This window comes from Phialemonium atrogriseum (genome assembly GCF_030411735.1).
Source record: "Phialemonium atrogriseum strain 8032-3 unplaced genomic scaffold QBC33scaffold_49, whole genome shotgun sequence".
NCBI lineage: Eukaryota > Fungi > Ascomycota > Sordariomycetes > Cephalothecales > Cephalothecaceae > Phialemonium > Phialemonium atrogriseum.
Genome location: NW_026848186.1, coordinates 61827 through 87127, shown reverse-complemented (window position 1 = coordinate 87127; position 25301 = coordinate 61827). Strand labels below are relative to the sequence as shown.

Below are 25301 nucleotides of genomic sequence, written 5' to 3'. Positions count from 1 at the left end.
ATGGTGATTCCGACCTTCTATATATCCGCATTACTTCTTAATTCCCCGGTGCATTGAGCCTCAGAACCCATCAACCAGAGGATGGTCTACTTATTGGTTGGATTAAAGACCGGCTTGGCAGCTTTATCGGGAGCTGGGGAGGGGGGGAAGAAGACGGGACCCTGGGGGACGGGATCAAATACTGCTGGGGCTGGTATTGTCCGACAGGGACGAGAATTTTCCGAGACGGCCGGTCTAGAACTCTCAACAGCAAAAAGGGAAGATCAGAAACGATTGCTAAATAGCCCAAATTCTCCGGAAAGGGGAGGGATTGTTGGCACGGGCACCCCTGGAGAAGATCAGCCGCTGCATCAGAATTCAGAACTCGACGAGGTGCGACATGCTATGGGCAAGTCCCCAAACCTAAATCCCTAATCGTGCATGCTTAAAATCCCCGGGCCCTGATCGTTGGGTCCCGTCCCGAAAACAGAGTTGGTGCCGTGGGGCAGGAAGATCTAAAACGCGGAGAGGTTCGTTGAAGATGTGGTAATTGGTCCTAAATTGGCCCTTTCTTTTCCTGGCCGGATGGATCTGCGATTCGCGACAGAGCTCGACTGACAGCCAACCAATTGGGATGGACGGAAGTTGGCCCGCCAGAATGCTACACCAGATAAAGGGTAGCAGCCGCCGAGCCGCCCCGGACAGGGAAGCGGTTGGGAAGCGGCCGTGCGGGTATTGAGGGTGGATGGCTTTTTCAGGCTATTCCAATATGGAACGGGACTGGAACGTGAACCACAACAAGACGACTCTTTGCTCCCGAGCGCGTTCGGGGAGGCTACAGCGTGTACACGGGCCTGAATCTGTCAGAATCTGCCGCCTAGGCCTTTCCAGACGCGTTCAATGGGGGTTGCTTGGGGGGGAGGGGGGATGTTGGGGGGGGGGGGGGGGGGGAGGACACATTAGCGAGAAACATGTGTGTGCCAGGACTGCCGGTCAGGACTTCGTCGTGGTCGAGACTGATTGCACCTCGAAACCCAAAAATATGGTCGTTTCTTCTCCTTCTTCACATCCACTTTTTTTTTCCTTCTCCATCTACACCAACCCGGGCGGTCCTCGTCGTTCCTTGCCTTCGGAGAATAATGTAAAAGGCGAACCAGAAAACACATCTCTGTCGAGAGATCGCCTTCGAGTGTCTGGGACATTTCCCTCTTTTCTAACTTCAATCTTTTAATCATCTTTTTATTCCTCCTCACGGAGACTGGGGTCGCTCGACAGATTTCCCGCTCGTTGGTTCGCCGCTCTTGACAAACAGTCATTCTTTACATCTCCAGTCCGCCAAAAAGTATGGGGTAAGGGAAGATGAACAACAATATATACGATTCAGACGATGCCAGCGGCAGCATCTCGCCACTCCCTCCGGTCCTCGTCCACGGCCTCGCGGCCGTGTCGGTCCTGGCCTTCTTCTCCTTCTTCTCCTCACTCTCCTTGTTCGTCTTCCTCACGCGCAAGTTCTACATATGGCAAATAAAGGAGCCGCCGAAGGAGGAGAAGCGGCCGAGTACGCCGGAGCCCGAGTCGCCAACCTCGACGGACGTCAACGGCTTCCTCGTGCCCGAGTCGCACCTGTGCCCGCCGATGCAGACGACTTGGGAGCCCGTGAGGGAGACCGTCTGGGAGCGGTTCAAGAGGGATCCGCCGAACCAGTTCCTGGTGCTGATCTACAACCTCCTGCTCGCCGACATCCAGCAGTCCCTGGCCTTCATGCTCAACATCAGCTGGCTCACGAGGGACGCGTTGGAGGCGGGGACCTCGGTCTGCTGGGCGCAGGGGTGGTTCATGTCCATCGGGGACCTGGCCTCGAGCGTCTTCATCTCCGCCATCGCCGTGCACACCTACCTCGGTGTCGTCAACGGATACCGTCTGCCGTCCTGGGCCTTTTACTCGGCAATCATCGCGCTCTGGTCATTCGTGTACGGCACGGCGCTCCTTGGGATGATTATCACGGCGAATGGACGTGACGAAGGGGGCTTGTACGTGCGAGCCGGTGCCTGGGTAAGTCAGCCCCCTAACTCCACCCCCCCCCCCCCCCCCCCCCCTGATTACCCCAACTATCACTTTGGCGACGATGCGTACGCAGGAGAAACCAGCAGTGTGTGTGCGTATGTGGACGTTAGACTGACATAACTCCTCCCCCCTGAAAAAGTGCTGGATCAACTCGGCCTACCAAACCCTCCGTCTGACCCTGCACTACCTCTGGATCTTCCTCTCCCTGACCCTCACCTCGATCATCTACCTGGTCATCTTCTTCCACCTCCACTTCCACCGCAAGCACAGCCCAACCTGCTGTCTCGCCTCCGGATCCGACCACAGCCCCCCAGGAGAGCACTACCCGAACCCCGACCCAAACAGGCTGAAACCCACCTCCTCAGTAACAATAACAACAACCGCCCTCCCATCCTCCCCCCGCAGCGCCATGACCGACACAAGCAGCATCAGCACCATCATAGCCAAGCGCCTTCCCCCGATCCCCCCCTCCTCAGCCCGCCACCCCACCTTCCTCCTCTACCCGCTCATCTACATCCTCTGCACCTTCCCGCTAGCCGCCGGCCGCATCTCCTCCATGGCCGGCCACAACGTCAGCCTGGCCTACTTCTGCTTCGCGGGGAGCATGGTCGCCTCGGCGGGGTGGCTCGACGTCGCCCTGTACAGCATCACCCGCCGCTCCATCGTCTTCGGCGGCGGCGCCGCCCCGGGCCAGGACACGGGCATCGAGACCTTCGCCTTCATGCGCACGCCGCCCGGCCGCCGGTTCGGAAACGTCGTCTACGTCAGCGGCGGGGGGCCGGGGGGCCGGCGCGCGAAGCGCAGGTGGGCCGCGTGGAACGGGGATGTTGTCAGGGGGGCGCGACTGCGGACGCTGACGGGCGGGTTGGCGAGGGGGGATGGCGCGGGTGGGGGAACTGGAGGGGGAGGGTTGGGGAGCGGGAATGCGAGTAGGGAGGCGCTGGGGTCGATGAAGGGGTTTGGCATGGGCGCCGGGGAGGTCATGGGTATGGCGATACAGTGCGAAACGGTCACGACGGTGGTCATTGAGGAGGCGTCTGATGAGAGTATCGGGCCTGGGAGCGTGACGAGTACGGTGAGCTCGACGAGGTCGGGGACGATGTAATGCGGTGTTGGTGAAAGGGGGTATATGTGAAATGGTAACGAATGATACGCACGCACTGATGGGTATTTGGCGTTGGGATAGGGGCTTGGGATCAGGGTGGGGGAAAAGGAAAAGACCCGTGACTTGGGAAATGGGTTTCGGTCGAAAGCTAATCTACGACCTGGGGCAAGGGAATTGGATGTCGGGTCACAACGGTTGGTGTAAGATATACCCTGCTTTTTTTTGTGTCTTCTTTTGTTGCTTTTTCTCTGTGTGTCTCTCTTCTTTTCTCCTTACCCCATATATTTTTTTCTCCCGTACAGATGGAGATAGCCACCCACAAGGGGAAGTCGTGGACCGGCTTAGTTTAGATGGGTTTATGACGCTACATTTTGTACTTCGAGGCAGGACTGCACCAGGAGTATTACTAGGTAGTGAGTGATATGCTCAAGTCCAGTTCTCAACACACTATCTACGTAAGAGCGCATATGGCAGAGGGTGACGGCGGTTGAGAGTTTGGTAGGCGGAATCAAGACTGGCTGGCTATCACTGTATACGGAGGTGGTGCCCGGCTGTCCAATCACCTCAATGCGGATGTAGCATCGGGGAAGTCCATGCATATCCGTGTGCCACATTGTCGGGAAATAACTGAGGCTGCAGGTACATACTTCCAGGGGGCATGGCCTACCCCGGGCCTTGTCGCAGATCTCACGGCGATGTTGCTAACTGCATGGTTCAAGGGGTTTCCACCGATGCGGTACTTGGTCGAGAGGAGAATAACCTCTCGGGTATTATACAATCTCGGACATTATACAAAACAAAAAAGAGGAAGGGCCCTCACTGGGATGGATACCTTGGTGACCCAGCGAATGATAGGGTGAAACCCCTGGCAACGCCGTTCCCCTGAGAAGTGACCTGGATACACAATGCTCGGTGCCAAGAGATCTGCGTCTGTTGTTCCGATTTTTCTGGAGCCCAAGAGACAGTCATTCTATATCAAAGACGAAGTCATTGGCATGGATTACAACCCGCTAGATGCTGCGTATCGTTTGCACCATGCAGAACACTAGCTTGCTGACCCGGTGCACAAGCTTAGGTAGAGTCCGCAACGAAGATTAGTGGACCATGATAACTGACGCATAATCATTTGACGGCAACCTCCATCCCGGTCTTCACACTTGTCCTGACCGCCTCAATGATCCGCAACACATCTGCCGCTTGGGTCGCTGGCACGGGCACGTCGGCCTCCTTCCCCGTCTCGAGCGACCTCGCAAAGAGCTCGTAAAACTTCAGATACGTCTCCGGCTCCGCCGCAGGAAGCGGCTCGTCCACGACACTCCCATCGTCCTTGGCAACGCACAGCCTGCCGGCGCGCGACGCGTCCTCGTGCCCGAAGTCGGCCTCAGACGGCTTGATGCCCGCCTTGAGCTGGCCCTCCTGCGGATCCAACCCGTACTTGTGGTAGCTGCCCTTTGTGCCGCGGACCCAGAACCGCACCTGCTTCGTCTCGACGCTCATGACCCCGATGCGCACGTGCGCCAGCGTCCCCGTCTCGGGGTAGCTCAGCACCGCCGTCAGGCTGTCGGGCTCCTCGTCCTCGCCGCCGTCGCCGCTGACCAGCCTGCCGTCCCGCTGGCTGACGAAGCGGGCGTACACGGCCGACGGCATGCCGAGCAGCACGAACGCCTGGTCGATCAGGTGCGTGCCCAGGTCGTAGACGACGCCGCCGCCCCACTTCATGGGCAGCGTGCCCTTCCAGTTGGTGGGGCGCCCCGGCCGGAAGCGGTCAAAATGCGTCTCGAACTCGACGACGCGGCCCAGCGCGCCCCCCGCCACCAGGCGGCGCACCTCGAGGAAGTCGGCGTCCCATCGCCGGTTCTGGTACACGCACAACTGGACACCCCGCTCGCGGGCCAGCGCAACCAGCGAGTCGGCCTCGGCGGCGGTCGGCACGAAGGGCTTCTCTACCAGCACGTGCTTGCCGCTCCGGATGGCGGCGCCGGCGAGGGCGAAGTGGGTGTCGGGCGGCGTCGTGATGACGACTACGTCGACTGCTGGGTCCGCCAGCAGCGGGCCGACTGAGGTGTGGTGGTTCACCGTCGGGTGGTCCTCAGGCGCGGAGCTGCCCGGCTTGGGCGAGCGCTGGACGATGGAGTGGAGGACGAGGTTGTTGGTGAGGCTGATGAATGGAATGTGGAATATGGTCGCCGACATGCTAGGTCGGGGGAAAGCGTCGGGTCAGCACACTATCTTGTCTCGTCTTGCCTGCGGGGTAGCTTGCTTCCACCATGATGACGACTTACCCATAGCCTATGATTCCGACATTGAACTTCTTCTGTCCCTGGGTCGCCATCGTGTCTTTACTCTCGGCGTGACTATATGGAAGCAGGTGATTGTATTTGCAGCTTGTCTGGGGAGGTCAGGAACGGGTGGATTCTAGGCAAAAATCTTCTTCCTGATGATGGATGATGATAGCTCCAACTCGCAGCCCCTCATCTAACAAGGTATCTATCTACCTACCCCTCATCACAGCATTGTAGTGGGGGGTTAATGCTTGCTAGGTTTTACAATAAGTGGATCTGATATACGGGATGGTGGAATTACCAAAGCCTTTGGGAGTCCACTCTTGAAGATAAATAAATAAATCAATTAGGTACCTTAAAATTCAGGTAAATATATATCCAATACCTGCAAGTGACAAACCCTCAAAAACAACAACAAAGTTCGATTTTTCAATGTTTTGGCATGTACCTTTAGAGAAAATTTACTAGTAAAAATATATTGGACTGCATAAGTGCAAAATTCTGCCACTGTGATTACACTCAACTCTTGTCCACGCTGTAGTAGGTATGGACCCCCGCCGACCTACTCTATATAAGGAAGGCATCCGGAAGGTTAATCCGGGCCCGGCGTATATCAATAGGTAGGTACTGTACATGGAACCTACCTAACCACGCCAATAGACCACTTACACCACCCATTTACACCTGCCTTCCTACCTTCCTGCCAACGTATTCAATGGATGGCAATCAACCTCTTTTTGACCTGCCTTACGAGGTCCAGATTGACGCCGGCGACCTTTTTCACGCTGAAGATAACTTCACAGTGCCTTCCAGTACGTATATGACCCTCTGGGAATGCAGAAAACTAACTCTTATAAGGCGTAAGGCAGGCAAAGTCCAAGTCCAAGTGCGAGTCCGAATTTATACCCCGTCAATTACTTTCCAACCCCAAAGACCTCCCTGACCGGCGCAAAGAACTGTTTCTTGTCGACAACGCGATTGAATTCACCACTGCCGAGTTCAATATACTGGCCACATGTAGATAACTTTTGGACCAAGCAAGGCAGTACGCGCTGGCTTAAAAACGGGTCATATTATCAACAATACGCGTGCCTTCTTCACCGTACGAGGGTCACAGCGCCTGAAAACATGGGCATGCGCGCTCGTCACCGGACTATGAGGACGGCGATTGGGTGCAAGAGGCGGATCAAGGTCACCCACCACCTTTCCAGACAAAGACCAGGTGGTGATTGTGGCTACAAACAACTGCCCTCATAACCACGACTTGGCCCAACTTAACGCTATTCGCAAATCCAGTTATTTGAAGCAGTTAGCCGAGGTTGAGGTGCAGCGTGAGTATGCTCCGGCTGCTATTTTCAACAATCTATCCCGGAATGATATTCCGGGGCGTCGTCAGGACCTTCTTGACGCAGGCGGCCAGTGGTTGACCCAACAGGACGTTATTAACGCTGGTCTGAAGTTCAAGGCAGCCAATCCTGGCTTTTGATGACAAATACCACACGAGGGAGAAGCGCAAAGACATGGCTGCCCCAGCTAAGTAGTCGAGGAGTTCGGGCCGAGTTATAAATTGAATCGAGGCATGCCCAGCTGGTTGGATTGGGTTGGCAAATACGTCATGTCATGGAAGGGTCCAGTCGGAGGGCAGCGGCAGCCATGCCGAGCCGGCAGAGTTCCGATTAGCACCGAATCCAAGTCCGTCCGCGTCCGTGGGCTACAGTCCGACGTACCTGCGCAACTCCAGGTCCTGGCTCGGGGGCACGTCCTTCTGTCCGCGCAAGATCGAGGACCGGATCCACCTTCATCGTGTTCGGGTGCACCTCAAGGCCAGGAGCACGAGGACACTCGGCCGCGTCGTGTCTTGAGGCCTCGATCGCCTCGACAAGGTCGAATTGTTCGCCCGCGGGAACCGTCGACTGGAGCGAGTCGAATCAACATGCCCAGTGAAGTAGTCAAGAACCCAAAGAGCAGAGACCATCCCCACTGGGCGCCGGTGAGACGGACTGTCTGGAACGCATCACCACCGAGGAAGATGATGATGACTTGGCCGGCCAGCGTGGTCGCTTGGACCAATATGAACCAGGGATTGTGCGGCACTCCTCCAAGGGTATGCCACTTGTTACCAACGCGCCGCGAGCTGTCCAGTTTGGTCAGAATTGTATGAAGGACATGTATGGGGGCAGCAACTGGCTTAGCCTGGTTGAAGGATTGCATCCATACGTAAGTGTTGAAGGCTATGGTCTGCAACTGCTCCCGCTGGTGTTCGGTGTGGTAGTTGAATATCGATTCGCTGGCGTAGCAAGGTGAAGACTACGGTCATCTGGCATATTGACTGCCGAGAATCATCTTCCACATGGTTGTATTCAAGACCGACGCCGTCCTTGTTCCGGCTTCCGTGCAAGTAGATCACTGGTGGGGAAATCTGTACTCAGGGTCAGGGCAGTGAAGAGTAAGTCAAGCTTCGTCGAAGGCTTGGGAGGATGTGATGTTGGAGCTCAGGAGGTAAATAATTACAACAGGGGGGATTCCTACAACGCGATTGGCCAGCGCTGCCCTACCCAGCCCTCTTCTCAGGGCCAACCAACCACATCCACCCACTTAACTTAGTGGAAGGCATTAGTCCCTACCTAGGATCCATTGAGACTTCTCGACATTGCGGAAAAAGGTCACCTAGATAGGTTTACGGGCGAGCGGTGTCTCGGCCGCTGAAACGGGCTCAACGGCCGCTGAAACGGGCATTGAGCCATGGGACTCCCCAATGAAGAGTTTCCTTGGCATCATGGCCGTCGCGATCACTTCTTCTCCTGCACAATTGTTGCCTAAGACGGTCAGAGCTATGAGCCTTCGTAGGCCATCTTTCCGGAGCCGAGGGAGCTGCCGTCGCGACTCTGTTGACTAAGCACAAACTTCGTGTCGCGGCGCACCATTACCTGTCTCGCCAAATCGCCCGGAGATTGTCATGACGTGGCTCTCTTTGTCAAGCCGCACCCCGGGCTGGTGCTGGAGTCGGGCGTAACAAGACTATCGCAGGAACCATCCGGGAAGCCTGCAATGTCTTCAGACAACATTCCCGGCGATGGGCCAAGGAATGCGGCTGAGAGGGATCCGGTCATTCTCTCTCGCCGCACCCAACGTCGGCAGAAGAAGCAGCTCAAGCAGCTGCAAAATGATCTAGCCACTGAGAAACGAGGCATCATTGATCTCCCCTACGAAATCATAGTCGAAATCTTGCTGCTCCTTCGTCCAAGCGACCTATTTAAACTGGCCCGGACCAGCAAGGGCTTCCACGACTTCGTTATGGAGCACCACGTCCAGGACACATTGGCCAGGGGCATCATTAGCCGGCGTTACGCATGCCTCGCGAAGTGCTTTGGCCTACCAGTGCTGCTAACGAACCTCGACGCATCTGTCCGAGCAGCACTCCAAAGTGCGGAGCGGCAGGAAATCATGGCCATCCACAGGAAGCCATACCAGCACCTCGCGCTGCCAGACCCGGACGTGATCTGCACCTGCCTGACCTGCACGCTCCGGTGGAACTCCCTCTGCCTCGCCGTCGACTTCGCCCACTGGCAGCCGCACCTCGACGCCGGCGAGCCGATCCGCATGACGCCCCGCGGCCCCAACCCGCAGTGGAACCGGGACCTCGTCGACGCCGGCGCGGCCGTCGTCTCGAGGGCCCTGCGCCGCCCGCTCTGGCACGCCCGCATCCTCGAGGCGCACCTCGAGTCCACCACCCGCTCCGTCCTCCGCCACGTCCAGAACAGGGGCAACAAGCGCCGCCACTTCGTGCTGAACGAGCGGGACCGGCTGGCGGGGACGGACGCATTCCTGGAGAGGAGCGGACCGCCCACCCTGGACTTCCCCTTCCATAGGGATAACTACTACATGCTGGAGGCGTACCTGCCCAACCGTAGCTGGAGTAGGGAGAAGGGGAGGTGGATGTACATGCCGATGGACCAGCATGATCAGGATGTCCGGTTCTTGGTGGCGTGGGTGGAGCGGAAGCGGAGGGAACGGGCGCAGGAGGAAGGGGAGAAAGCGGGCGAAGTGCCTCGCCGGGAGGACTCGCCCCGGGCAGGAGCACCCACAGGCGGAGCTGGTACGGGGAGAACAATGACGGGGAGAGCACGGAGCGGAGACGAGCACCAAGTGGTGGAGCTCAAGACGACCCCCGTCTAGTTGCAGGTGGGCGGCCAGGAACAGGGTCGTGTCTATAACGGTCGCAACAGGGGGTTTTGACAGGGGATCATCGGTAAATGCTTGGGTGACGATGGTCAAGTGCAAGAAATCTTCAGGTCAACGAGGAGGCACAACGCCCCGAATCATCTATTAATGACGCTAACTGTATCGCATGTGAACCCCTCCCGATGACCGCTTTTACAGTGATCGTACATACAAAAGCCCCCATCTACAAGTACAGGCCCTCTGGCTCACCCTCCTGCTTGGTGCGCAGAACCCTCTCGCGGGCCGCACGGAAGTCGGCCATCTGCACGCGCATCCGCCGCTCACGGAGGGCCATGAGGCCAGCCTCGGAGCAGATGGCCTTGATGTCGGCGCCCGAGAGGTCGTCCTTCTGGGCGATGAACTCCTCGAGGTCGACGTCCTCGTTGAGAGACATCTTGCTCGTGTGCAGGGTGAAGATCTTGCGCTTGGTGTTCTGGTCGGGGTTCTCGAAGAGGATCTTTCGGTCGATACGCCCGGGGCGGATCAGGGCCGGGTCGAGCGTCTCGATCTTGTTGGTCGCCATGATGACCTTGACGTCTCCGCGGTCGTCGAACCCATCGAGCTGGTTGAGCAGCTCCAACATGGTCCGCTGGACTTCACGCTCACCCCCGGATGTAGACTCGTAACGCTTCGTGCCAATGGCATCGATCTCGTCGATGAATACGATGGAGGGTGAATTCTCCGCAGCGACCTTTTGTTGATTGTTAGCAACGGAATTCTGGTACTCCAGGGCAGAGAGATCTTACCTGGAAGAGTTGTCGAACCAAGCGAGGCCCGTCTCCGAGATATTTCTGAATCAGCTCGCTCCCCACAATACGCAAGAAGGTGGCGGATGTCTGGTTCGCGACAGCCTTTGCCAGCAGGGTCTTTCCTGTCCCCGGAGCGCCGTAGAGGATGACGCCCTTGGGCGGCTTGATGCCCATCTCCTCGTAGAGCTCGGGATGCAAGAGAGGCAGCTCAACCGACTCTCTGACCTCCTGAATCTGCTGCTCCAAGCCACCAATATCCGCGTACGACTCGGTCGGCGCCTTGTCGAGCTTCATGACGCTCACCAGCGGGTCCGTATCATCCGTCAAGACACCAACAATGCTGACGCTCTTGTGGTGCAGAAGAACGCTGGCGCCGGGCTCGAGGAGATCTTTGTCGACGAAGCTCATGATGCTGACGTAGTATTCAGGCCCCGTGGTGCTGGACACGATGGCGTGGTCATCGTCAATCATCTCCTCGAGAGTACCGACCCCCATGGGGCTGCCTCTCATGTCGTCGACACGGCCACGCTCATCGGCAAGTCGGTCGGCGGCGTCGAGCTCGGAGCTCGGTGCGTTGCTGTCTTTGGCGGCCTTGGCCTTGCGCAGCCGCTCCTGGTTCTCAACATACTCCTCTTCGAGCAGCAGGTGATCGTGGATGCGCTGCATCCGAAGGAGGCGCAGCTTGCATCGACTCGTCGGGTAGACGGGCGGTAGTTTGGCCGCGGCGCCCATGCCGCCGGCCTTCCTCTTCTTTCGCCCGACGCGGGTCGTCGGTCGGGGAGGAGGCTCGTATTTGGGTTTTTCCTTCTGCTCGGCGAACGACGCCCGGTTAGCCCAAACCCAAAACAGGGGAACCTGCGAGATCATCTACAGATGAATCATGTTTGGCAGTCTTACCTTCTTATCCTTCTCATCTTTGCCATCCTGGCCACCGCCCATTCCAGACTGATTTTGGCCCTAGAATGTGACTGTCAGCGATTGGGCCATTGTGTCTGTTTTGAGGCGAGGATAGCTCACCATCTTGACTACTCAGCTTCAGACCTGGGAAAAAGGCCTCGAGCCGTTCAAAATAAGCGGATAGGCAAGGTGTGTATGCCTTCTCTACTCGTTTTCAGATGGGATACGAGGATCGACGATGAAGTTGGTGGAACCTCGACGACGCAATTGATGGGCTTTGAGGCACTGCGTAGGTTGGAGATACTTTCAATCAGGCGCCAGGGAAACGCGACAGCAAGCAGAGAGCTTTGGCCAAGCCCAAGCGACCGGTCACGTGTTTGGCAGCTGAGATGATGCACCTTGAATCTTTAGCCTTCTCATCAGCTGGCCAATAAAAGCCGCCTTGCCACCCAGCTTCGGCAACAATCCATCAAAAGCAAGCCTTGCGCACGAGCCAGGGCTAGACGACTAGGTACATCTGCCTCTGGTAGGACAACTCTAACTCTTCTTCTCTGCTCTGGGCTGCTCCTATTTGGGCTGCCGATCTGATTCCAGTGTGTTTACACGTGTAGTGTGACCATAGGCTCCTGTTTGGCCAGCCTACCCAAGGCAGAATGGTAAACAAATGTTGTAGAATACGTGCCTAAGTACCAATGAAAGTTTGGCGGTGCGTGAGGCTCTCCGATAACTCCACTTGCTGAGCTGCCTCCAACATTAGTTAGGTACCTGCCTGACGCATGATTTCTGTCAGCTGTGCTTGTGCCCCATCCTCCCCTCACCATTTAACTCGGCTCACGGCGACTACAGGAAGAAACTAGAAAGGTTGTGGGTAAACACCAAGCTTATGTTTCCTTTCACCTTTTCATTACCGGTAATAGGCATTTTCAATCAGCAGCCTTAGATTCGCTTAGCCCCTCCCCGATATCTTTCGCCGAGCTTGTGCCCCTCAAGGTGCCTTAAACAACCTAGTTCCTTCCCCAAGGTGCTGCTTTGTCGTTTGGACAATTCTGATCCCGACCTCGCCTCACCTTACCGGAATCCCGATATGGCCTCTACACGAGAGCGCCGTGTTGCCAAAGAGCTTGCCGACATCTTTGCCGACAAGGATAACTCGGGCGTCCTGGCCCAGCCCGTCGACCCCGCCGATGTCACCCATCTCAAAGGCACCTTCCCCGGCCCTCCAGACTCACCCTACTCCGGCGGTACTTTTCAGGTCGATATTGTGATTCCCGACATGTACCCCTTCAAGTCTCCCATTATGAAGTTCGACACCAAGATTTGGCATCCTAATGTCAGCAGTGTGACTGTGAGTGGTGCCATTTCTTCGGCTGAACCCCGCAGATATCGATGTAAGCTGACTGTGACGAAAACCAACAACAACAGGGCGCCATCTGTCTCGACACCCTGGGCAGTGGCTGGTCCCCGGTCGGCACTATCAAGATGGCCCTCATCTCCCTCCGAATGCTCCTCGAGTCCCCCAACCCCAAAGACCCGCAAGACGCTGAGGTCGCCAAGATGCTGATGGAGGACCCCGATGCATTTGCCTACAAGGCACACGAGTGGGCCGTCAAGTACGCAGGGGCACCGATGAGGGAAATGGCCTTTAGCGGCAATTACGAGAAGAAGAAGAAAGCCGAGGTCAAGAGGGACGATCCAAGCAGGTACGAGGGGGTTACGGGAAGATGGACGACTGCTCGGTGTACCGGATGGCTGACGATGAATTATTTGTGATTTCAGGTACCAGGGCTACAACAAGGATCTCGTCGACCGATTTGTCGTCATGGGCTTCGACGTCGAGGCCGTCGTTGACGCCTTCAACTTTGTCGGCATCGACCGAAACGGCGGCGAGGACTACGAACTGGAGGAGGCCTACATGGGCGATATCACCGCTCGACTGCTCGGGGAACAGTAGGAATGAACCGACCCGCCTCTGCGTCGGTCGTTGCGTTGTGGCGGTAAACCGGCCCCGACCGGCGCGTCTGGAGAAGACGGGGGATCAGGCAAGATAGCTGGCAGGATTGCGAGTCAGGTTCTCTTTTGAGGCATAAGAACGGAGTTTGGTGCAAGTCTGCTCGATATCGAGAGGTTTGGAACAAGGCCGGATTTTACTTTACTGCTTTTTACTCTCTTCGTTTTACTCCCCTCGCTGCATTACCCCCACCTCCTCAGCCCTGTTGCATCATCAGTGGCCTCAGGATTTGGCTTTGGCGTTGCATCTGGGAGTCGGCAGGTTTAGGAGGTAGCATTGCTTTTTCACTACCAGCCAGGGGTACCATACAAGCTTTGATTACGCGACTTCGCTGCTCGTGAGTGTTGTCCCCAAGCCCTGAAAAACTCAGCTTGATGGCTCGTCACCTTTGCCCGAGGCAACCACATAGTACCCCCCCGGGAGCTGTCTCGAGGGGAGAGTGACCTGACTTTTTAACCACGCCGCCCCCCTCGATATATAGGCCAGCCGGGAAAGGGGTCTTGAACACGCACGGCGCAGCAGCAATGGAATGATATGACCAATTCAATGTCTTGACAAATACAGCCAGGAGAATACAATGTACGATTTGTGTTGCCAGGCCCCCGAAATCCCAGCCGAGTCTATCAGGATCATATTTATGCCAAGTAATGAACAAAGTGAGGCCAGCTGCCCGCTCGCCTCAACTCGCCTCAACCCCCTCCCAGACGCACGGCACCACCTTCAGCAGTAGAACGGGGACGACCGACCTCCATTACAACCACGAAGCCCCGAACGACAAAAGGAACCCCCGCGCCATAACCGGAACAGCCCTAGAGCAGGTCACGCCTGACGAACTCGTCCCGCAGGGCCTTGCCCAGGCTGGCGGGCGAGCGCTCGACAACGACGCCGGCGGCCTCGAGGGCCTTGATTTTGGAGTCGGCGCCGCCCTTGCCGCCGGAGACGATGGCGCCGGCGTGGCCCATGCGGCGGCCGGGGGGCGCGGAGATGCCGGCGATGAAGGAGACGACAGGCTTGCCGCCGGCGTGGGTGTTGTACTCGCGGAGGAAGTCGGCGGCGTCCTCCTCGGCGGAGCCGCCGATCTCGCCGATCATGATGATGCCGTCCGTCTCCTCGTCGCGCAGGAACACCTTGAGGCAGTCGATGAAGCTGGTGCCGCTGAAGGGGTCGCCGCCGATGCCCACGACGAGCGACTGGCCCAGCGCCGCCTGCGTCGTCTGGTTGACGGCCTCGTAGGTGAGCGTTCCCGACCGCGAGACGATGCCGACGCGGCCGCGCTTGTGGATGAACCCGGGCATGATGCCGATCTTACACTGGCCCGGCGCGATGATTCCCGGGCAGTTGGGGCCCACCAGCCGGGTTTTGCCTTGGGTCTTGAGCATCGAGGTGAGGCGGACCATGTCTGTTTTACGTCATCGTTCAGGAGGCTTGATCTGATTATGTTCTCGGGTCGGGAGGATTTGAGGGACTAACCATGCTGGGGAATGCCTTCGGTGATACAGACGACAAGAGGGATCTCAGCAGCGACGGCCTCTTCGATGCCGGCTGCCGCCAATGGGGGCCTAGAAAGGGGGTTCCCCTGTTAGCTTATATATCCACGGTCGAGTTCGATCAGAGGGGGGTTGCTCTTACGGGACGAAGATAGCGGTAGCAGTCGCGCCAGTCTCCCTCACGGCGTCCGAAACGTTCGCAAAGACTGGGAGGCCAAGATGTGTCTGGCCAGCCTTCTTGGGGTTCGTTCCTCCTACGACCTTGGTGCCTAGGCAGGGAATTTGGGTCAGAACCGTTTGATCTATCCCCCAATGCTGTCTTTCCATGTTCGGGGCCGGAGATCTATTTACCATATTCGATTGCTTGTTGTGCGTGGAAGCTGCGAGAACCTCAGTGTCAGCTTGCCATGTCCTTTGTAATTTCAACTTCAATTTTTTTCTTGCGCCCGTTTCTGCGTAGCGCGGAGCTCCAGGAAAGGGGTGCGAGGATGACGGAGTTCCCCAAAACAAGAATTCTAACATACGTTCCCTGCTTTCCAGTGAATCCCTGGTAGATGACCTTGGTCTCGCTGTTGATGCGCAGGTTCTCGATTGTCGCGGCGTATGGAGAGCTGGACGAGCTGTAGGGCCTGCGCGAGAGCTGGCGCAGAAGCGAGCCCCCTCCTGTCCGGACCTGTCTTGAGATTGCCTGCATTGTGATACCTGAAGCCAGCAGAGGCAAGGGATGAAGGGACTGAGGGAGAGGGAAAAGAGTGAGAGAGGAGATGGTTAAATGTTTTGTCGCCGGCTTTCGTCCTTCACTCGCGTTTCGTCATTTCCCCAAGCAACCGAAGCTGTACCAAGCAAAAACCTAGCCTCCCAATTCTAACCGGGTGTCGGAGAAATGCCGGCAACCACGCTAACTGGGACCGGATATTCCCGAAAACCAATGCCACTTCTTTGCTGACCAGCTACCGGGGTCAGCTTATCACGTGATGGATATCGGCTGCCACGCCCACTGCAAGGGAAGATCTAGCGAGAGGAGTTCGGCTACACAAGCGACGACGATAGATACGTGGGAGCCGCCCGACCACGTCGACGATGAACCGCTCATCAGGAATACGAAGACCGGATTAAGTGAGGCAGGGACTTGTTATTTACGATCGCCACGGAGCAGCGAACGGATCGCCCAAGTACGAATCGCCAGATCAGTAACAGAACCTCGGTCAGGATCACCATCCTCCTCAAGCTCGTCCTTGTCCCCATGGGAATCATCTATACAGCGCCATAAGCATCGTGGGCGCAGCACCATCCCACTAGTGACATTCCTTACCAAGTGCGTGCAAATAGCCTCGACCAGGCGAAGGCATCGGCGCAGCGCGTGCGCATCGTCGTCGCTTAGGCCGCCACCAGCAGCGGCAGCGACCGCGGCAGCAGGGCGCGCGCGAGCAGCTCCAGCACGCACCGCGCGCTGTGCAAGGACGCCAGCCTTCTCGTAGTCGCCCTTTTTCTGTTGCAAGGATTAGTATACGCAGCGCCCACGCAGCGCCACCAACTCCTACTCACATCATAGTCTTCGAGATAAGCCGCAGCGGCGGCAACGAAACGGCGGACAGGCCCCTGAGCAGCGAGACTGACCTATAACGCTGCGCATAAGTGGCGCACAAACGAAGAAGAAGGGGGAGGGGGTTAGCAGTCATACATCGCGGCACGAATGGTTTTGGTTTGCGCATTCGCAGCAGCGTGCACCAGTACCTAAGCTGAGAGTAAGCCACGCGGAATCAACACCAGAACAGCGCAGAACCTACCGATCTGGTCGTGGCAGACATGAGTCGGGTTGTTGGCCAGACGGGAAACGCACGAGGCGCAGCTAGGACCGGATTAACATTCGCAGGCGCAGCCCAGGAGCAGCAGACTTACGGGATGGCTCGCTTCCTTCCCTCACAGGCCTTCATTTTCTTTGGCTTCGACTCTGTCAGCGCCGTGGCCACGACTCGCTCAAGCCCCACGCTCGCAGCATAAAAATCACTTTTTGAGGCCGGCAGTGATGGCTACAAGGCAGCATCAACGCTATGTACCTACATAGATAGCGACTGCACGCAAGGCAGGGTATAGGCGCGCAGTGCTTGGAACGAAGGTGAAGTAGCGCCAGCGCTGCAAGGAAGCAATCGACTGATCTAAGACTTCACTGAACTCTACCTTTCTCAATCTCCTACGATATCCTCGAGCTACTTATACTCCTAGGCTTTTCAGGGGGCCGCCCTCGCTGCTCTGACACTTTTTATCCCCATTTAGCCGCCTATGTCACAGGTTTGATTCGCCTAGCCCCGTCACCATATTTGCTGGTCAATCACTAGCTGAGTCAGGTGAGTAGGCACGTGTAGATTCGACCCCACCAAAAGAACTTCTTTGCAGATCTAGGTGTCAAGGCTCCAAGACACTGGCCCGGATTTGAGAGAGTCGCGAGCTCTTCCTGTTCATCCAAGAACCTGACTCCGACTAATGACCACTCCAAGATGGCGACCACTACAATAACTACCACCGCGCGGAAGAAAGATGCGAACCTTCCACCAGAGAACGAGCGGTACTTGCGATGCTGCGCAGACATTGCGAATGCCCTCATCGAGGACCATGAGGCGACGAAGAATCCCTCCCAGCCCAAAAAAGACATCAACCTGAACAGCCTGCGAGCCAGGATTGCGAGGAAGCACAAGGTCGGAAGCCTGCCTGCGCTGACGGCCATCATTGCTGCTGTTCCTGAGCAGTACAAGAAGTACATCCTGCCGAAACTGGTGGCAAAGCCAATAAGTATGTTCCCGAGAAGAGACGGACTCAATTTCCTCGAGAGCCTATGTACTCTAACCGCAGTTGCAGGAACCTCCTCCGGTATAGCAGTCGTTGCTGTCATGTGCAAGCCGCACCGATGTCCCCATATCGCATACACGGGCAACATCTGTGTCTACTGCCCGGGCGGCCCTGACTCGGATTTCGAGTACAGCACCCAGTCCTACACAGGATACGAGCCGACATCGATGCGAGCAATCCGTGCGCGCTACGACCCCTTCGAGCAAGCCCGTGGCCGCGTCGACCAGCTCAAGGGTCTCGGCCACTCGGTCGACAAGGTGGAGTACATCGTCATGGGGGGGACCTTCATGTCGTTGCCCGAGTCATACCGGGACGAGTTCATATCACAGTTACACAACGCGCTGAGCGGATACCAGACGACCAACGTCGATGAAGCCGTCGAGGCTGGGGAGATGAGCAACATCAAGTGCGTGGGGATCACAATCGAGACGCGACCGGACTACTGTCTGCAGCCGCATCTGTCTAGCATGCTGCGGTACGGCTGCACCCGCTTGGAGGTCGGAGTCCAATCACTGTATGAGGATGTCGCGCGTGATACCAACAGGGGGCACACCGTTGCCGCGGTTGCGGAAACATTCTGCCTGGCCAAGGACGCCGGCTTCAAGGTGGTCAGCCACATGATGCCGGACCTACCAAACGTCGGCATGGAGCGGGATTTGGATCAGTTCCGAGAATATTTCGAGAATCCAGACTTCCGGACAGACGGCCTGAAGATCTACCCGACGCTGGTCATCCGCGGAACGGGCCTGTACGAGCTATGGCGGACGGGGCGTTACCAAAACTACACGCCAAACGGCCTGATCGACCTGGTGGCGCGGATCCTGGCGCTGGTGCCCCCGTGGACGCGTATCTACCGCGTGCAGCGCGACATCCCCATGCCGCTGGTCACGTCGGGCGTCGAGAACGGCAACCTGCGGGAGCTCGCGCTCGCGCGGATGAAGGACTTCGGGACGACATGCCGGGACGTGCGGACGCGCGAGGTGGGCATCAACGAGGTCAAGCACAAGATCCGGCCGAACCAGGTGGAGCTCGTGCGGCGCGACTACACGGCCAACGGCGGGTGGGAGACGTTCCTCGCCTACGAGGACCCCAAGCAGGACATCCTGGTGGGCCTGCTGCGGCTGCGCAAGTGCTCGGCCAAATACACGTTCCGGGAGGAGCTGTCGGGCCAGCAGACCAGCCTCGTGCGGGAGCTCCACGTCTACGGCATGGCGGTGCCGGTGCACGCCCGGGACCCGAAGAAGTTCCAGCACCAGGGCTTCGGGACTCTCCTGATGGAGGAGGCGGAGCGGATCGCGAGGGACGAGCACGGGAGCGAGAAGATCAGCGTCATCTCCGGCGTGGGTGTGCGGAGCTATTATAGAAAGCTGGGCTACTGGCTTGACGGACCCTACATGAGCAAGTGGCTTGACGGGCGACCTGGGCCGGTTGCATAGGAGAATACTGGAGGGTGAGGCTGCATGGGTGTTTCCTCCCATTCCTTGTTTCTTATCTTGCATACAGGCGCTTGGGGTACTTTGTGGGAACAAGGGAAAAAAGCGATAGGGGCGTTCAGGTATGAGGCTGGACGATCCGGCTTCCCCTGGCTTAATTATGCATTCTTGACGACCAACATTGGCTCACTCTCGCCTCTGCCAACGCATCTCGTTCCCAGACCCACCTGAGGACCTCATGCGCTAAGGTTATCGACTCCGGTCCTCACTGTGCGGCACTTTGAGCGAGTTCCTCTCCTACCTGTGAATCTCCAGTTTGGGGGAGGGGGCAACACTCGGGGTTCCGTTGTGGGGCACCACTTTATGGACCAATCCCCAAGGGATTATCTTCCCGATAGGCTTCCGGCGGCGCCCAATGGTTCCCGTCGTTTCTTGACGGAGCAGATGACATTTGGACAAACTGCTGGATGCCAAGTCCGGCTGGCAAGATGGGGGCTGAAAAGGGGCCTCAAATACTTGGCCTACAGAAAAAAAGCTCGCAGTCATTGCTCCATCTGGATCAGGACGTGCGTCCCAACTTGACAATTAGTTATATTCGCCCTCTTCATACCCGAATATGACAATTGTATTTACGGACGCTGCGAAGTGGGAAACAGTTCCTCATCAGTTCAGGGTTGGAACATGTGACGAACCACGTGCCGGAGATGGACGGAGTAACATTAGACCTTGCAGGCTTGCACTGCCCAAAAAGTGTACTGCGCCGCCTGCTCCCGTCATCAACAGAGTCACGCAACACCTGTCCTGCCATGAATTTTGACTAAGGAAGTAGTCTCACTAATAGTGTTCCCTCTGTCCGAGAGCCTTGTCAAACAGTCTGCCCGAGCCCGCACCTATCATGCATACTGACTGCGCTAAAGCGGGCCTCAGGACTCCCAAGTCCTTGTCTGGGAGCCTTCACAGTTCAAGTTCGCATCTGGCCACCGAGCTCAGATGCCTTTTCCCAACCTGGGAGACCGAAATGGTGCACAGGATCAACGTAGCCATTGGCAGTGGTTCACCGAGCCCCAGAAGTATATGCAAGCTAATGTTCAGCTGCCTAGATTGCCCAGTCATATAAAGTTGCTACTCGGTAGTGGTGGTATATCTCTTTGGCTGCAACCTGGTCTGCCTTGGGACTCTGTCGAGCGGGGTCAGGCTCTCTCGCCCCTTTACACATCAAAGAAGTTGATATATACCGGAAGCTCCGTCCAGGGCTTCTTCTGTAAAAGGGGCCTATGATTATTCTGTTTGATGACAACAATCCTCTTGTCAATCTTGTTCTAGTGCGATCAATATATTGTCACTTCTTTATGTAGACTTCCGTCCGGTCAGCAGCATCCAAGACGATGATGGCCTCTAGCCCTGCCCTACGCAGGCCCGCTCTGGGCGAGGTGGCACGCATCGGGAATCTCTACGATGCTCGACGAGACTCGTTCCTCCCGACCTCGGTTCTGAAACCTGATTCGGCCGGCAGCGTCGTTCTCACGGGCCAGACCAAAATATCCGAATTCTCCACAAGCATCGATGGATCATACCAGGCCCGATCCAAGATTCTCGGCCTAGACCGGGGACTCGCCGCCTCCTATCTCTGCGGCATGGCTGGTGCCCCCGGGTTCATGGACTACCTCGATGATGAGGAAGACAGCTCGCAGTCTCGAATGCTGCTGTGCAATATTTCCTCGAGCCAAGAGAAGTTAGACCTCGTGGGTCCTGATCTCAGAGATGCCCTGAACTTGGCGGTTCTGCAGGATGGGTCGGCAACCCATATAGTGACAGAGGTCCGTTGGGGCACCCAGCTCGCAGTTGTGGCTTCTGCTGGGAACCGGCCGCCGACTTCCGAGTCCGAGGCTGAGCTGGAATCCTACTTCTCTGAGTTCCAGAAGATGATCCAGCACGCGGGTGCGTATGTGCCCTCGCTTGTGCCAAACTCGTGTCACACCTTCTCCATTCATGGTAACGACAGCCTCGCCGGCTTCAACACCTCAGACGTCAACGCGATCGCCCGATCTCTCGGCGATTTCTCCAGAACAACCCCGGACGGTTCTTTGGCACAGTCCGAACCCCTGGCCTACGTCTTGCTCCCCCTCAGCTTCCTCAGTCTTCTCTTTCCAGCGGTTACTCAGCCAATGCTTGTTACCCCTGATCCAGACTGCCTCGACCAATTCACTCAGGTGTTTGATGAACTCCGATCGAATCGGAAGAAGCTTAGCGGCTACCTAGGTGTGCTGCAAGCACATCGCCACTGCGTTCCAGACAGCCACACAGACGCCATCTCCATCGCCGACGCCAAAGCGACGCAGTCGGAGCAGCTCCTGAGGTCGAGATATTCGTCGCTTCTAGTCTCGGTCAGAAGCGGTGATGTGGCCATGGATCAGCTCTGGTCACTCCTGAAAGAGTTCCAAGACGGCCCCCTGTCGACTCGCCAGCTCTCCGCGTCCATCGGGGAGTTTGAAGCCAAGATGCAGTTTGTCGATATGATGATCAGTAAAGGCGGCAAGTACACCTCTTTCAACCGCCGGCATCCTTGGAACTTCCTGGGCGACGAAGATACTTACGTCCTCTTTTACTACAACGACGTGGCGAGGAAGAACCCAGCACTCTGGCAGAGCCACCAGAGCCTTATGATTGACCTCCTCGATAACCGGCGGGGAAATTCCAACATGGTCTTTTGCGACTGCGACACCGACGGTCCAACTCCTCCCGTTATCCGGATAGCGCACATCAAGGATCGGAAGGTCTATGCGAATGACCTCGTGGATGAAGAAAGCTTCGCTGCCGACAAGTCTCTCGCCATGTGCAATACCCAGCTGTTCTTCCGCGAGGACCGGCCAAAGCCTCAGCAGCGCCGTGCGGTCCGGATGCACTGTCCCGGGCAGAGATGTGATCCGTCCATCGCGCACGAGTGGTACTGCAACCGGTGCAGATCTGCCATCGAGTTCGGGGACCAAGACCAGTACTTGTACTGCGACTGCGGATACGGCAGCTACAAGGGCTACTCGTTCCGCTGCAAGGAGGCGATGACGCACGGCGGGGCCTACGAGAAATACAAGCCGAAGGAGCTCCTCCAGCAGCTGCAACGGCTGAAACCCTACCGCCAGATGAACATCCTCATCCTCGGCGAGACCGGGGTCGGGAAGTCGACCTTCATCAACGCCTTCATCAACTATCTCACCTTTGAGACCCTCGACGAGGCGGTGGCGCATGACGGCCTACAGTGGATCATTCCCTGCTCCTTCTCGACACAGTTCCTCGACGAGAAAGGCCGCTTCCACCAGCAGGACATTAGGATCGGCACAAGCAACGAGGAGGCCGACGGCTCGCTCGGCCAGTCGGCCACCCAGGGCACGACCGTGTACCGCATCCAGATGGGGGACCTCCTCGTCCGGCTCATCGACACCCCGGGGATCGGCGACACGCGAGGCATCGAGCAGGACAAGGTGAACATGGCGGGCATCCTGTCGACGCTGGCCAGCTTCGAGACGCTCGACGGCATCCTCATCCTGCTCAAGCCCAACAGCGCGCGCCTGACGCTCATGTTCAAGTTCTGCGTCACCGAGCTGCTGACCCACCTCCACCGGGACGCGAGCCGCAACATCGTCTTCGGCTTCACCAACACGCGCATCTCCAACTACATGCCCGGGGACGCGTTCAAACCGCTACAGTCGCTGATGAACAAGTACCAGCAGGTTAAGATGTCGCTGAGCCACTCCAACACGTACTGCTTCGACTCGGAGTCGTTCCGGTACCTGGCTGCACTGAAGCAGACGGGTCGACCGATGGACAACGAGGACGACTTCCGGCGCAGCTGGCGGCGGTCCGAGGAGGAGTCGCGGCGGCTCCTCGCCCACTTCGAGGGGCTCGAGCCGCACCTCGTCAAGGGCACGCTGAGCCTGAACCGGGCGCGCGACCTGATCACGAAGCTGACCAAGCCCATGGCCGAGATCATGGACGTGATCAACCGGACGATCCGCATCAACGAGGACCACATGCAGGAGCTCAGCGACGAGAGGTGCAGGGGCGACGACCTCAAGAGGCGCCTGCACTTCCAGAAGATCGACAAGCTGACCAAGCCCCTGAGCAAGCCGCGCACCGTCTGCACCGAGGACAAGTGCGTCGACTATGTCCAGGGCGTGGACAAGACGGTCATCAACTACCGGACTCACTGTCACAAGTTTGTTCTTCCCCCCCCCCTATTGCGTATTGCCATTTAGGCCAGAAAGAAGGAGCGCCTCCAGCTAACCCGCTTCTTTTTCCCACCTCCCCCCAGGGTATGTTACCTGACGGAAGTCCCCAAGGAGATCAAGGGCGAATCCCGGCTATCCGGCTGCGCGGCCTTCGCGGGCGGCGCGGGCAAGTGCAAGACGGCCAGCTGCGGGCACGAGTGGCAGAGCCACATGCACGTTTGGTACGAGCTGGAAGACAAGCTGATCACGGAGAAGCACGCGGGCATCGAGGCCATGCTCAAGAAGCACGAGTCCGAGGTCGAGGTCAAGAAGGCGGCCGTCCGGGAGCACGAGCGGCGCGTCAGCGAGGCGCGCGCCGAGCTGAGGGAGCTCGAGGACGCCGCCGCCCGCTTCGGCCTCTTCCTCAGGGTGAACTCCATCACCCCTTACAACGACGAGATGCTCGCCTACCTGGACGAGCAGATCAAGGAGGAGAGGCAGATCGTCAACTCCACCCGCGCCGGCCAGGACCGCCTCGACGGCCTGCTGCGCACGCGCGCCGAGTACGAGCAGCAGATCCGCGTCCTGGAGAAGGAGATGTCGGCCGGCGGCGCGGGGAAGAAGCCCCTCGACGAGCGCGACGTCGAGAAGCTCGTCCTCCGGCTCTACCGCCTCAAGGGGTGGGGCCAGAGCCTGAAGGACATCAAGACCGCCGCCGAGTACTACGGCGGCAGCGCCACCTACCACGAGCGCCAGTTCCGGTCCCGGCGCACCTGGCAGCACGGCGGCTGGTCGCGGAGCTCGTACTCGTCGTCGTCGTCGTCGCCGTCCCTGTCTCTGTCCCTGTCTGCCACCCTGGTCTCGCCGTCCCGGGGTTTCGGGCACGGCAGAATCGGCAGCGGGAGCAGCAGCAGCAGCGGCAGCGGCGGAGGTTACACCCTGACGGCCGGTCCCCAGAAGTATTCGTCGCTGCTGCCTCCAGAGTACGACGACTCCAACACGGAGGGACAGGCGGCCGGGTCTGAGTGGCGGCCCCGATCGCTCGTCTCCGAGATGTCGATGCGGTCCGCGCCGGTCCGGGAGGTGGAGCCCGTGTCTATCTCGAGCAGGCTGAAAAGCGGGCTGTTTGGTCGTTTGAGGAAGTCGAGCAAGTGAAAGTGGCGCCATGTTCGAGTGGTTTTATGGCCCTTTTTTTCTATTTGTTAAATAATTAATGGGTATTTTGCCATGTTAGTTACTGACGATTCTCCTTTTTGTATTTGCTTGAATTCCATCAATTTTCCTGTGATCATGTTCCAGGTAATTCGGCCATTAGATCCTCAGATCTCTTCATGCATCCTCTGGTGATTAACATCTCCCCCTTCTCTCCCCCTTCCGTTATCGTCCTCTCAACACAACCGGCAACTTTGGGTCTAGCCCTGATTCACCTCTCAATGCCGAGATTCCAGCCGGGCCATGCATGGCCTTGGCCAGGTCCCTGGTTTGCTTGAACCCCCTACTCCCGAAAGCCCGAAGGGTGTCCATGTCACTGCCCTCGTATTACCCCCTCAAGTAAAGACCACTTCAGGGCGCTCAAGGGCGGAGGCATGGGGAGCTGCGGGACCGTCAAGACGCACCCCACCGTCCCGGGATGTCGACGAGCCGAACTGGCAGCACGCCGCATGAGGCTTCAACCACGACACCCTGCACGAGATCAAGAGCAAATGGGATTCTGCGGGCGTGTTATGGACCAAGTCGAGCCCCGGGTCGGAGAAGTTGTAATTGCAGGACGAGTGGTGGCCGCACAGGATCACGGAGTAATGACATACATGTGCATACCTCAAGATGGAGATAAGACCTACCGTGTCGAGCCACTAGTTGAATATAATCGGTTGCGGGCCCCCAAGGAGCTGTTTACCCTGCAGGAGCTGGGTTTTGAACAAAGGTTGATGCTTACCGCATGGATACCCTCAGTTGAGTAATTGATGCCGCCATCCGGTCGGCCATATGCAAATCGAGCAACATACGCGGACAATTTGGATACAAATACC

General features: G+C 57.6%; 11 protein-coding genes across 11 annotated transcripts; 7 read left to right on the top strand and 4 right to left on the bottom strand.

Annotated features, from left to right (window-relative positions):
• Nucleotides 1–930: 930 nt before the first annotated feature.
• Nucleotides 931–3558, top strand: QBC33DRAFT_482439 (G protein-coupled glucose receptor regulating Gpa2-domain-containing protein). Its single transcript, XM_060425365.1, has 2 exons — nt 931–2031; nt 2183–3558. Exons 1-2 carry the CDS (start codon nt 1339–1341, stop codon nt 3146–3148), a joined length of 1659 nt encoding a protein of 552 aa, XP_060278199.1. The 5' UTR covers nt 931–1338; the 3' UTR covers nt 3149–3558.
• A 594-nt stretch (nt 3559–4152) lies between these two features.
• On the bottom strand, nt 4153–5632 carry QBC33DRAFT_296776 (uncharacterized protein). The gene is made up of 2 exons (XM_060423379.1): nt 5431–5632; nt 4153–5342 (listed from the first exon to the last, which is right to left on the bottom strand). Exons 1-2 carry the CDS (start codon nt 5478–5480, stop codon nt 4271–4273), a joined length of 1122 nt encoding a protein of 373 aa, XP_060278198.1. The 5' UTR covers nt 5481–5632; the 3' UTR covers nt 4153–4270.
• Nucleotides 5633–5960: 328 nt separating this feature from the next.
• Nucleotides 5961–6912, top strand: QBC33DRAFT_296534 (uncharacterized protein). Its single transcript, XM_060423377.1, has 3 exons — nt 5961–6242; nt 6296–6761; nt 6890–6912. The coding sequence occupies exons 1-2, from the start codon at nt 6146–6148 to the stop codon at nt 6685–6687; spliced, it is 489 nt and encodes a 162-aa protein (XP_060278197.1). The 5' UTR covers nt 5961–6145; the 3' UTR covers nt 6688–6761; nt 6890–6912.
• QBC33DRAFT_564232 (uncharacterized protein) lies at nt 6794–7641 on the bottom strand (the record flags this gene model as incomplete). Its single annotated transcript, XM_060430347.1, has 3 exons — nt 6794–6883; nt 7158–7343; nt 7432–7641. 3 exons carry the CDS (start codon nt 7639–7641, stop codon nt 6794–6796), a joined length of 486 nt encoding a protein of 161 aa, XP_060278196.1.
• Nucleotides 7642–8478: 837 nt separating this feature from the next.
• QBC33DRAFT_582061 (uncharacterized protein) lies at nt 8479–9683 on the top strand (the record flags this gene model as incomplete). Its single annotated transcript, XM_060431312.1, has 2 exons — nt 8479–9474; nt 9657–9683. 2 exons carry the CDS (start codon nt 8479–8481, stop codon nt 9681–9683), a joined length of 1023 nt encoding a protein of 340 aa, XP_060278195.1.
• On the bottom strand, nt 9610–11687 carry QBC33DRAFT_553109 (P-loop containing nucleoside triphosphate hydrolase protein). The gene is made up of 4 exons (XM_060429368.1): nt 11418–11687; nt 11298–11357; nt 10398–11207; nt 9610–10342 (listed from the first exon to the last, which is right to left on the bottom strand). Exons 1-4 carry the CDS (start codon nt 11418–11420, stop codon nt 9836–9838), a joined length of 1380 nt encoding a protein of 459 aa, XP_060278194.1. The 5' UTR covers nt 11421–11687; the 3' UTR covers nt 9610–9835.
• Nucleotides 11688–12381: 694 nt separating this feature from the next.
• QBC33DRAFT_564229 (UBC-like protein) lies at nt 12382–13248 on the top strand (the record flags this gene model as incomplete). The annotated part of the gene is made up of 3 exons (XM_060430346.1): nt 12382–12642; nt 12720–12997; nt 13074–13248. 3 exons carry the CDS (start codon nt 12382–12384, stop codon nt 13246–13248), a joined length of 714 nt encoding a protein of 237 aa, XP_060278193.1.
• An 866-nt stretch (nt 13249–14114) lies between these two features.
• On the bottom strand, nt 14115–15486 carry QBC33DRAFT_462388 (alpha subunit of succinyl-CoA ligase; the record flags this gene model as incomplete). The annotated part of the gene is made up of 5 exons (XM_060425065.1): nt 14115–14704; nt 14776–14864; nt 14935–15061; nt 15144–15172; nt 15317–15486. The coding sequence occupies 5 exons, from the start codon at nt 15484–15486 to the stop codon at nt 14115–14117; spliced, it is 1005 nt and encodes a 334-aa protein (XP_060278192.1).
• Nucleotides 15487–16258: 772 nt separating this feature from the next.
• Nucleotides 16259–17063, top strand: QBC33DRAFT_553100 (uncharacterized protein). Its single transcript, XM_060429367.1, has 5 exons — nt 16259–16281; nt 16338–16409; nt 16474–16526; nt 16580–16641; nt 16692–17063. The coding sequence occupies exons 3-5, from the start codon at nt 16486–16488 to the stop codon at nt 16805–16807; spliced, it is 219 nt and encodes a 72-aa protein (XP_060278191.1). The 5' UTR covers nt 16259–16281; nt 16338–16409; nt 16474–16485; the 3' UTR covers nt 16808–17063.
• Nucleotides 17064–17287: 224 nt separating this feature from the next.
• On the top strand, nt 17288–19072 carry QBC33DRAFT_564227 (histone acetyltransferase ELP3-like protein; the record flags this gene model as incomplete). Its single annotated transcript, XM_060430345.1, has 2 exons — nt 17288–17579; nt 17646–19072. 2 exons carry the CDS (start codon nt 17288–17290, stop codon nt 19070–19072), a joined length of 1719 nt encoding a protein of 572 aa, XP_060278190.1.
• A 963-nt stretch (nt 19073–20035) lies between these two features.
• Nucleotides 20036–24831, top strand: QBC33DRAFT_295751 (P-loop containing nucleoside triphosphate hydrolase). Its single transcript, XM_060423376.1, has 2 exons — nt 20036–23279; nt 23376–24831. The coding sequence occupies exons 1-2, from the start codon at nt 20455–20457 to the stop codon at nt 24424–24426; spliced, it is 3876 nt and encodes a 1291-aa protein (XP_060278189.1). The 5' UTR covers nt 20036–20454; the 3' UTR covers nt 24427–24831.
• Nucleotides 24832–25301: the final 470 nt, after the last annotated feature.

Excerpts from the sequence above, each read along its gene's own strand:
- QBC33DRAFT_482439 (XM_060425365.1), top strand. The coding sequence starts at position 1,339 with ATGAACAACAATATATACGATTCAGACGATGCCAGCGGCAGCATCTCG. Across the intron at positions 2,032-2,182 it reads ACGTGCGAGCCGGTGCCTGG|TGCTGGATCAACTCGGCCTA; the intron begins GTAAGTCAGCCC and ends CCCCTGAAAAAG.
- QBC33DRAFT_296776 (XM_060423379.1), bottom strand. The coding sequence starts at position 5,480 with ATGGCGACCCAGGGACAGAAGAAGTTCAATGTCGGAATCATAGGCTAT. Across the intron at positions 5,343-5,430 it reads GTCGGAATCATAGGCTATGG|CATGTCGGCGACCATATTCC; the intron begins GTAAGTCGTCAT and ends CCCCCGACCTAG.
- QBC33DRAFT_296534 (XM_060423377.1), top strand. The coding sequence starts at position 6,146 with ATGGATGGCAATCAACCTCTTTTTGACCTGCCTTACGAGGTCCAGATT. Across the intron at positions 6,243-6,295 it reads TAACTTCACAGTGCCTTCCA|GCAGGCAAAGTCCAAGTCCA; the intron begins GTACGTATATGA and ends ATAAGGCGTAAG.
- QBC33DRAFT_553109 (XM_060429368.1), bottom strand. Across the intron at positions 11,208-11,297 it reads AAGATGAGAAGGATAAGAAG|AAGGAAAAACCCAAATACGA; the intron begins GTAAGACTGCCA and ends TTCGCCGAGCAG. Across the intron at positions 10,343-10,397 it reads TGGTTCGACAACTCTTCCAG|GTCGCTGCGGAGAATTCACC; the intron begins GTAAGATCTCTC and ends AATCAACAAAAG.
- QBC33DRAFT_553100 (XM_060429367.1), top strand. The coding sequence starts at position 16,486 with ATGGTTTTGGTTTGCGCATTCGCAGCAGCGTGCACCAGTAC. Across the intron at positions 16,527-16,579 it reads GCAGCAGCGTGCACCAGTAC|CGATCTGGTCGTGGCAGACA; the intron begins CTAAGCTGAGAG and ends CGCAGAACCTAC. Across the intron at positions 16,642-16,691 it reads GGGAAACGCACGAGGCGCAG|GGGATGGCTCGCTTCCTTCC; the intron begins CTAGGACCGGAT and ends CAGCAGACTTAC.
- QBC33DRAFT_295751 (XM_060423376.1), top strand. The coding sequence starts at position 20,455 with ATGATGGCCTCTAGCCCTGCCCTACGCAGGCCCGCTCTGGGCGAGGTG. Across the intron at positions 23,280-23,375 it reads TACCGGACTCACTGTCACAA|GGTATGTTACCTGACGGAAG; the intron begins GTTTGTTCTTCC and ends ACCTCCCCCCAG.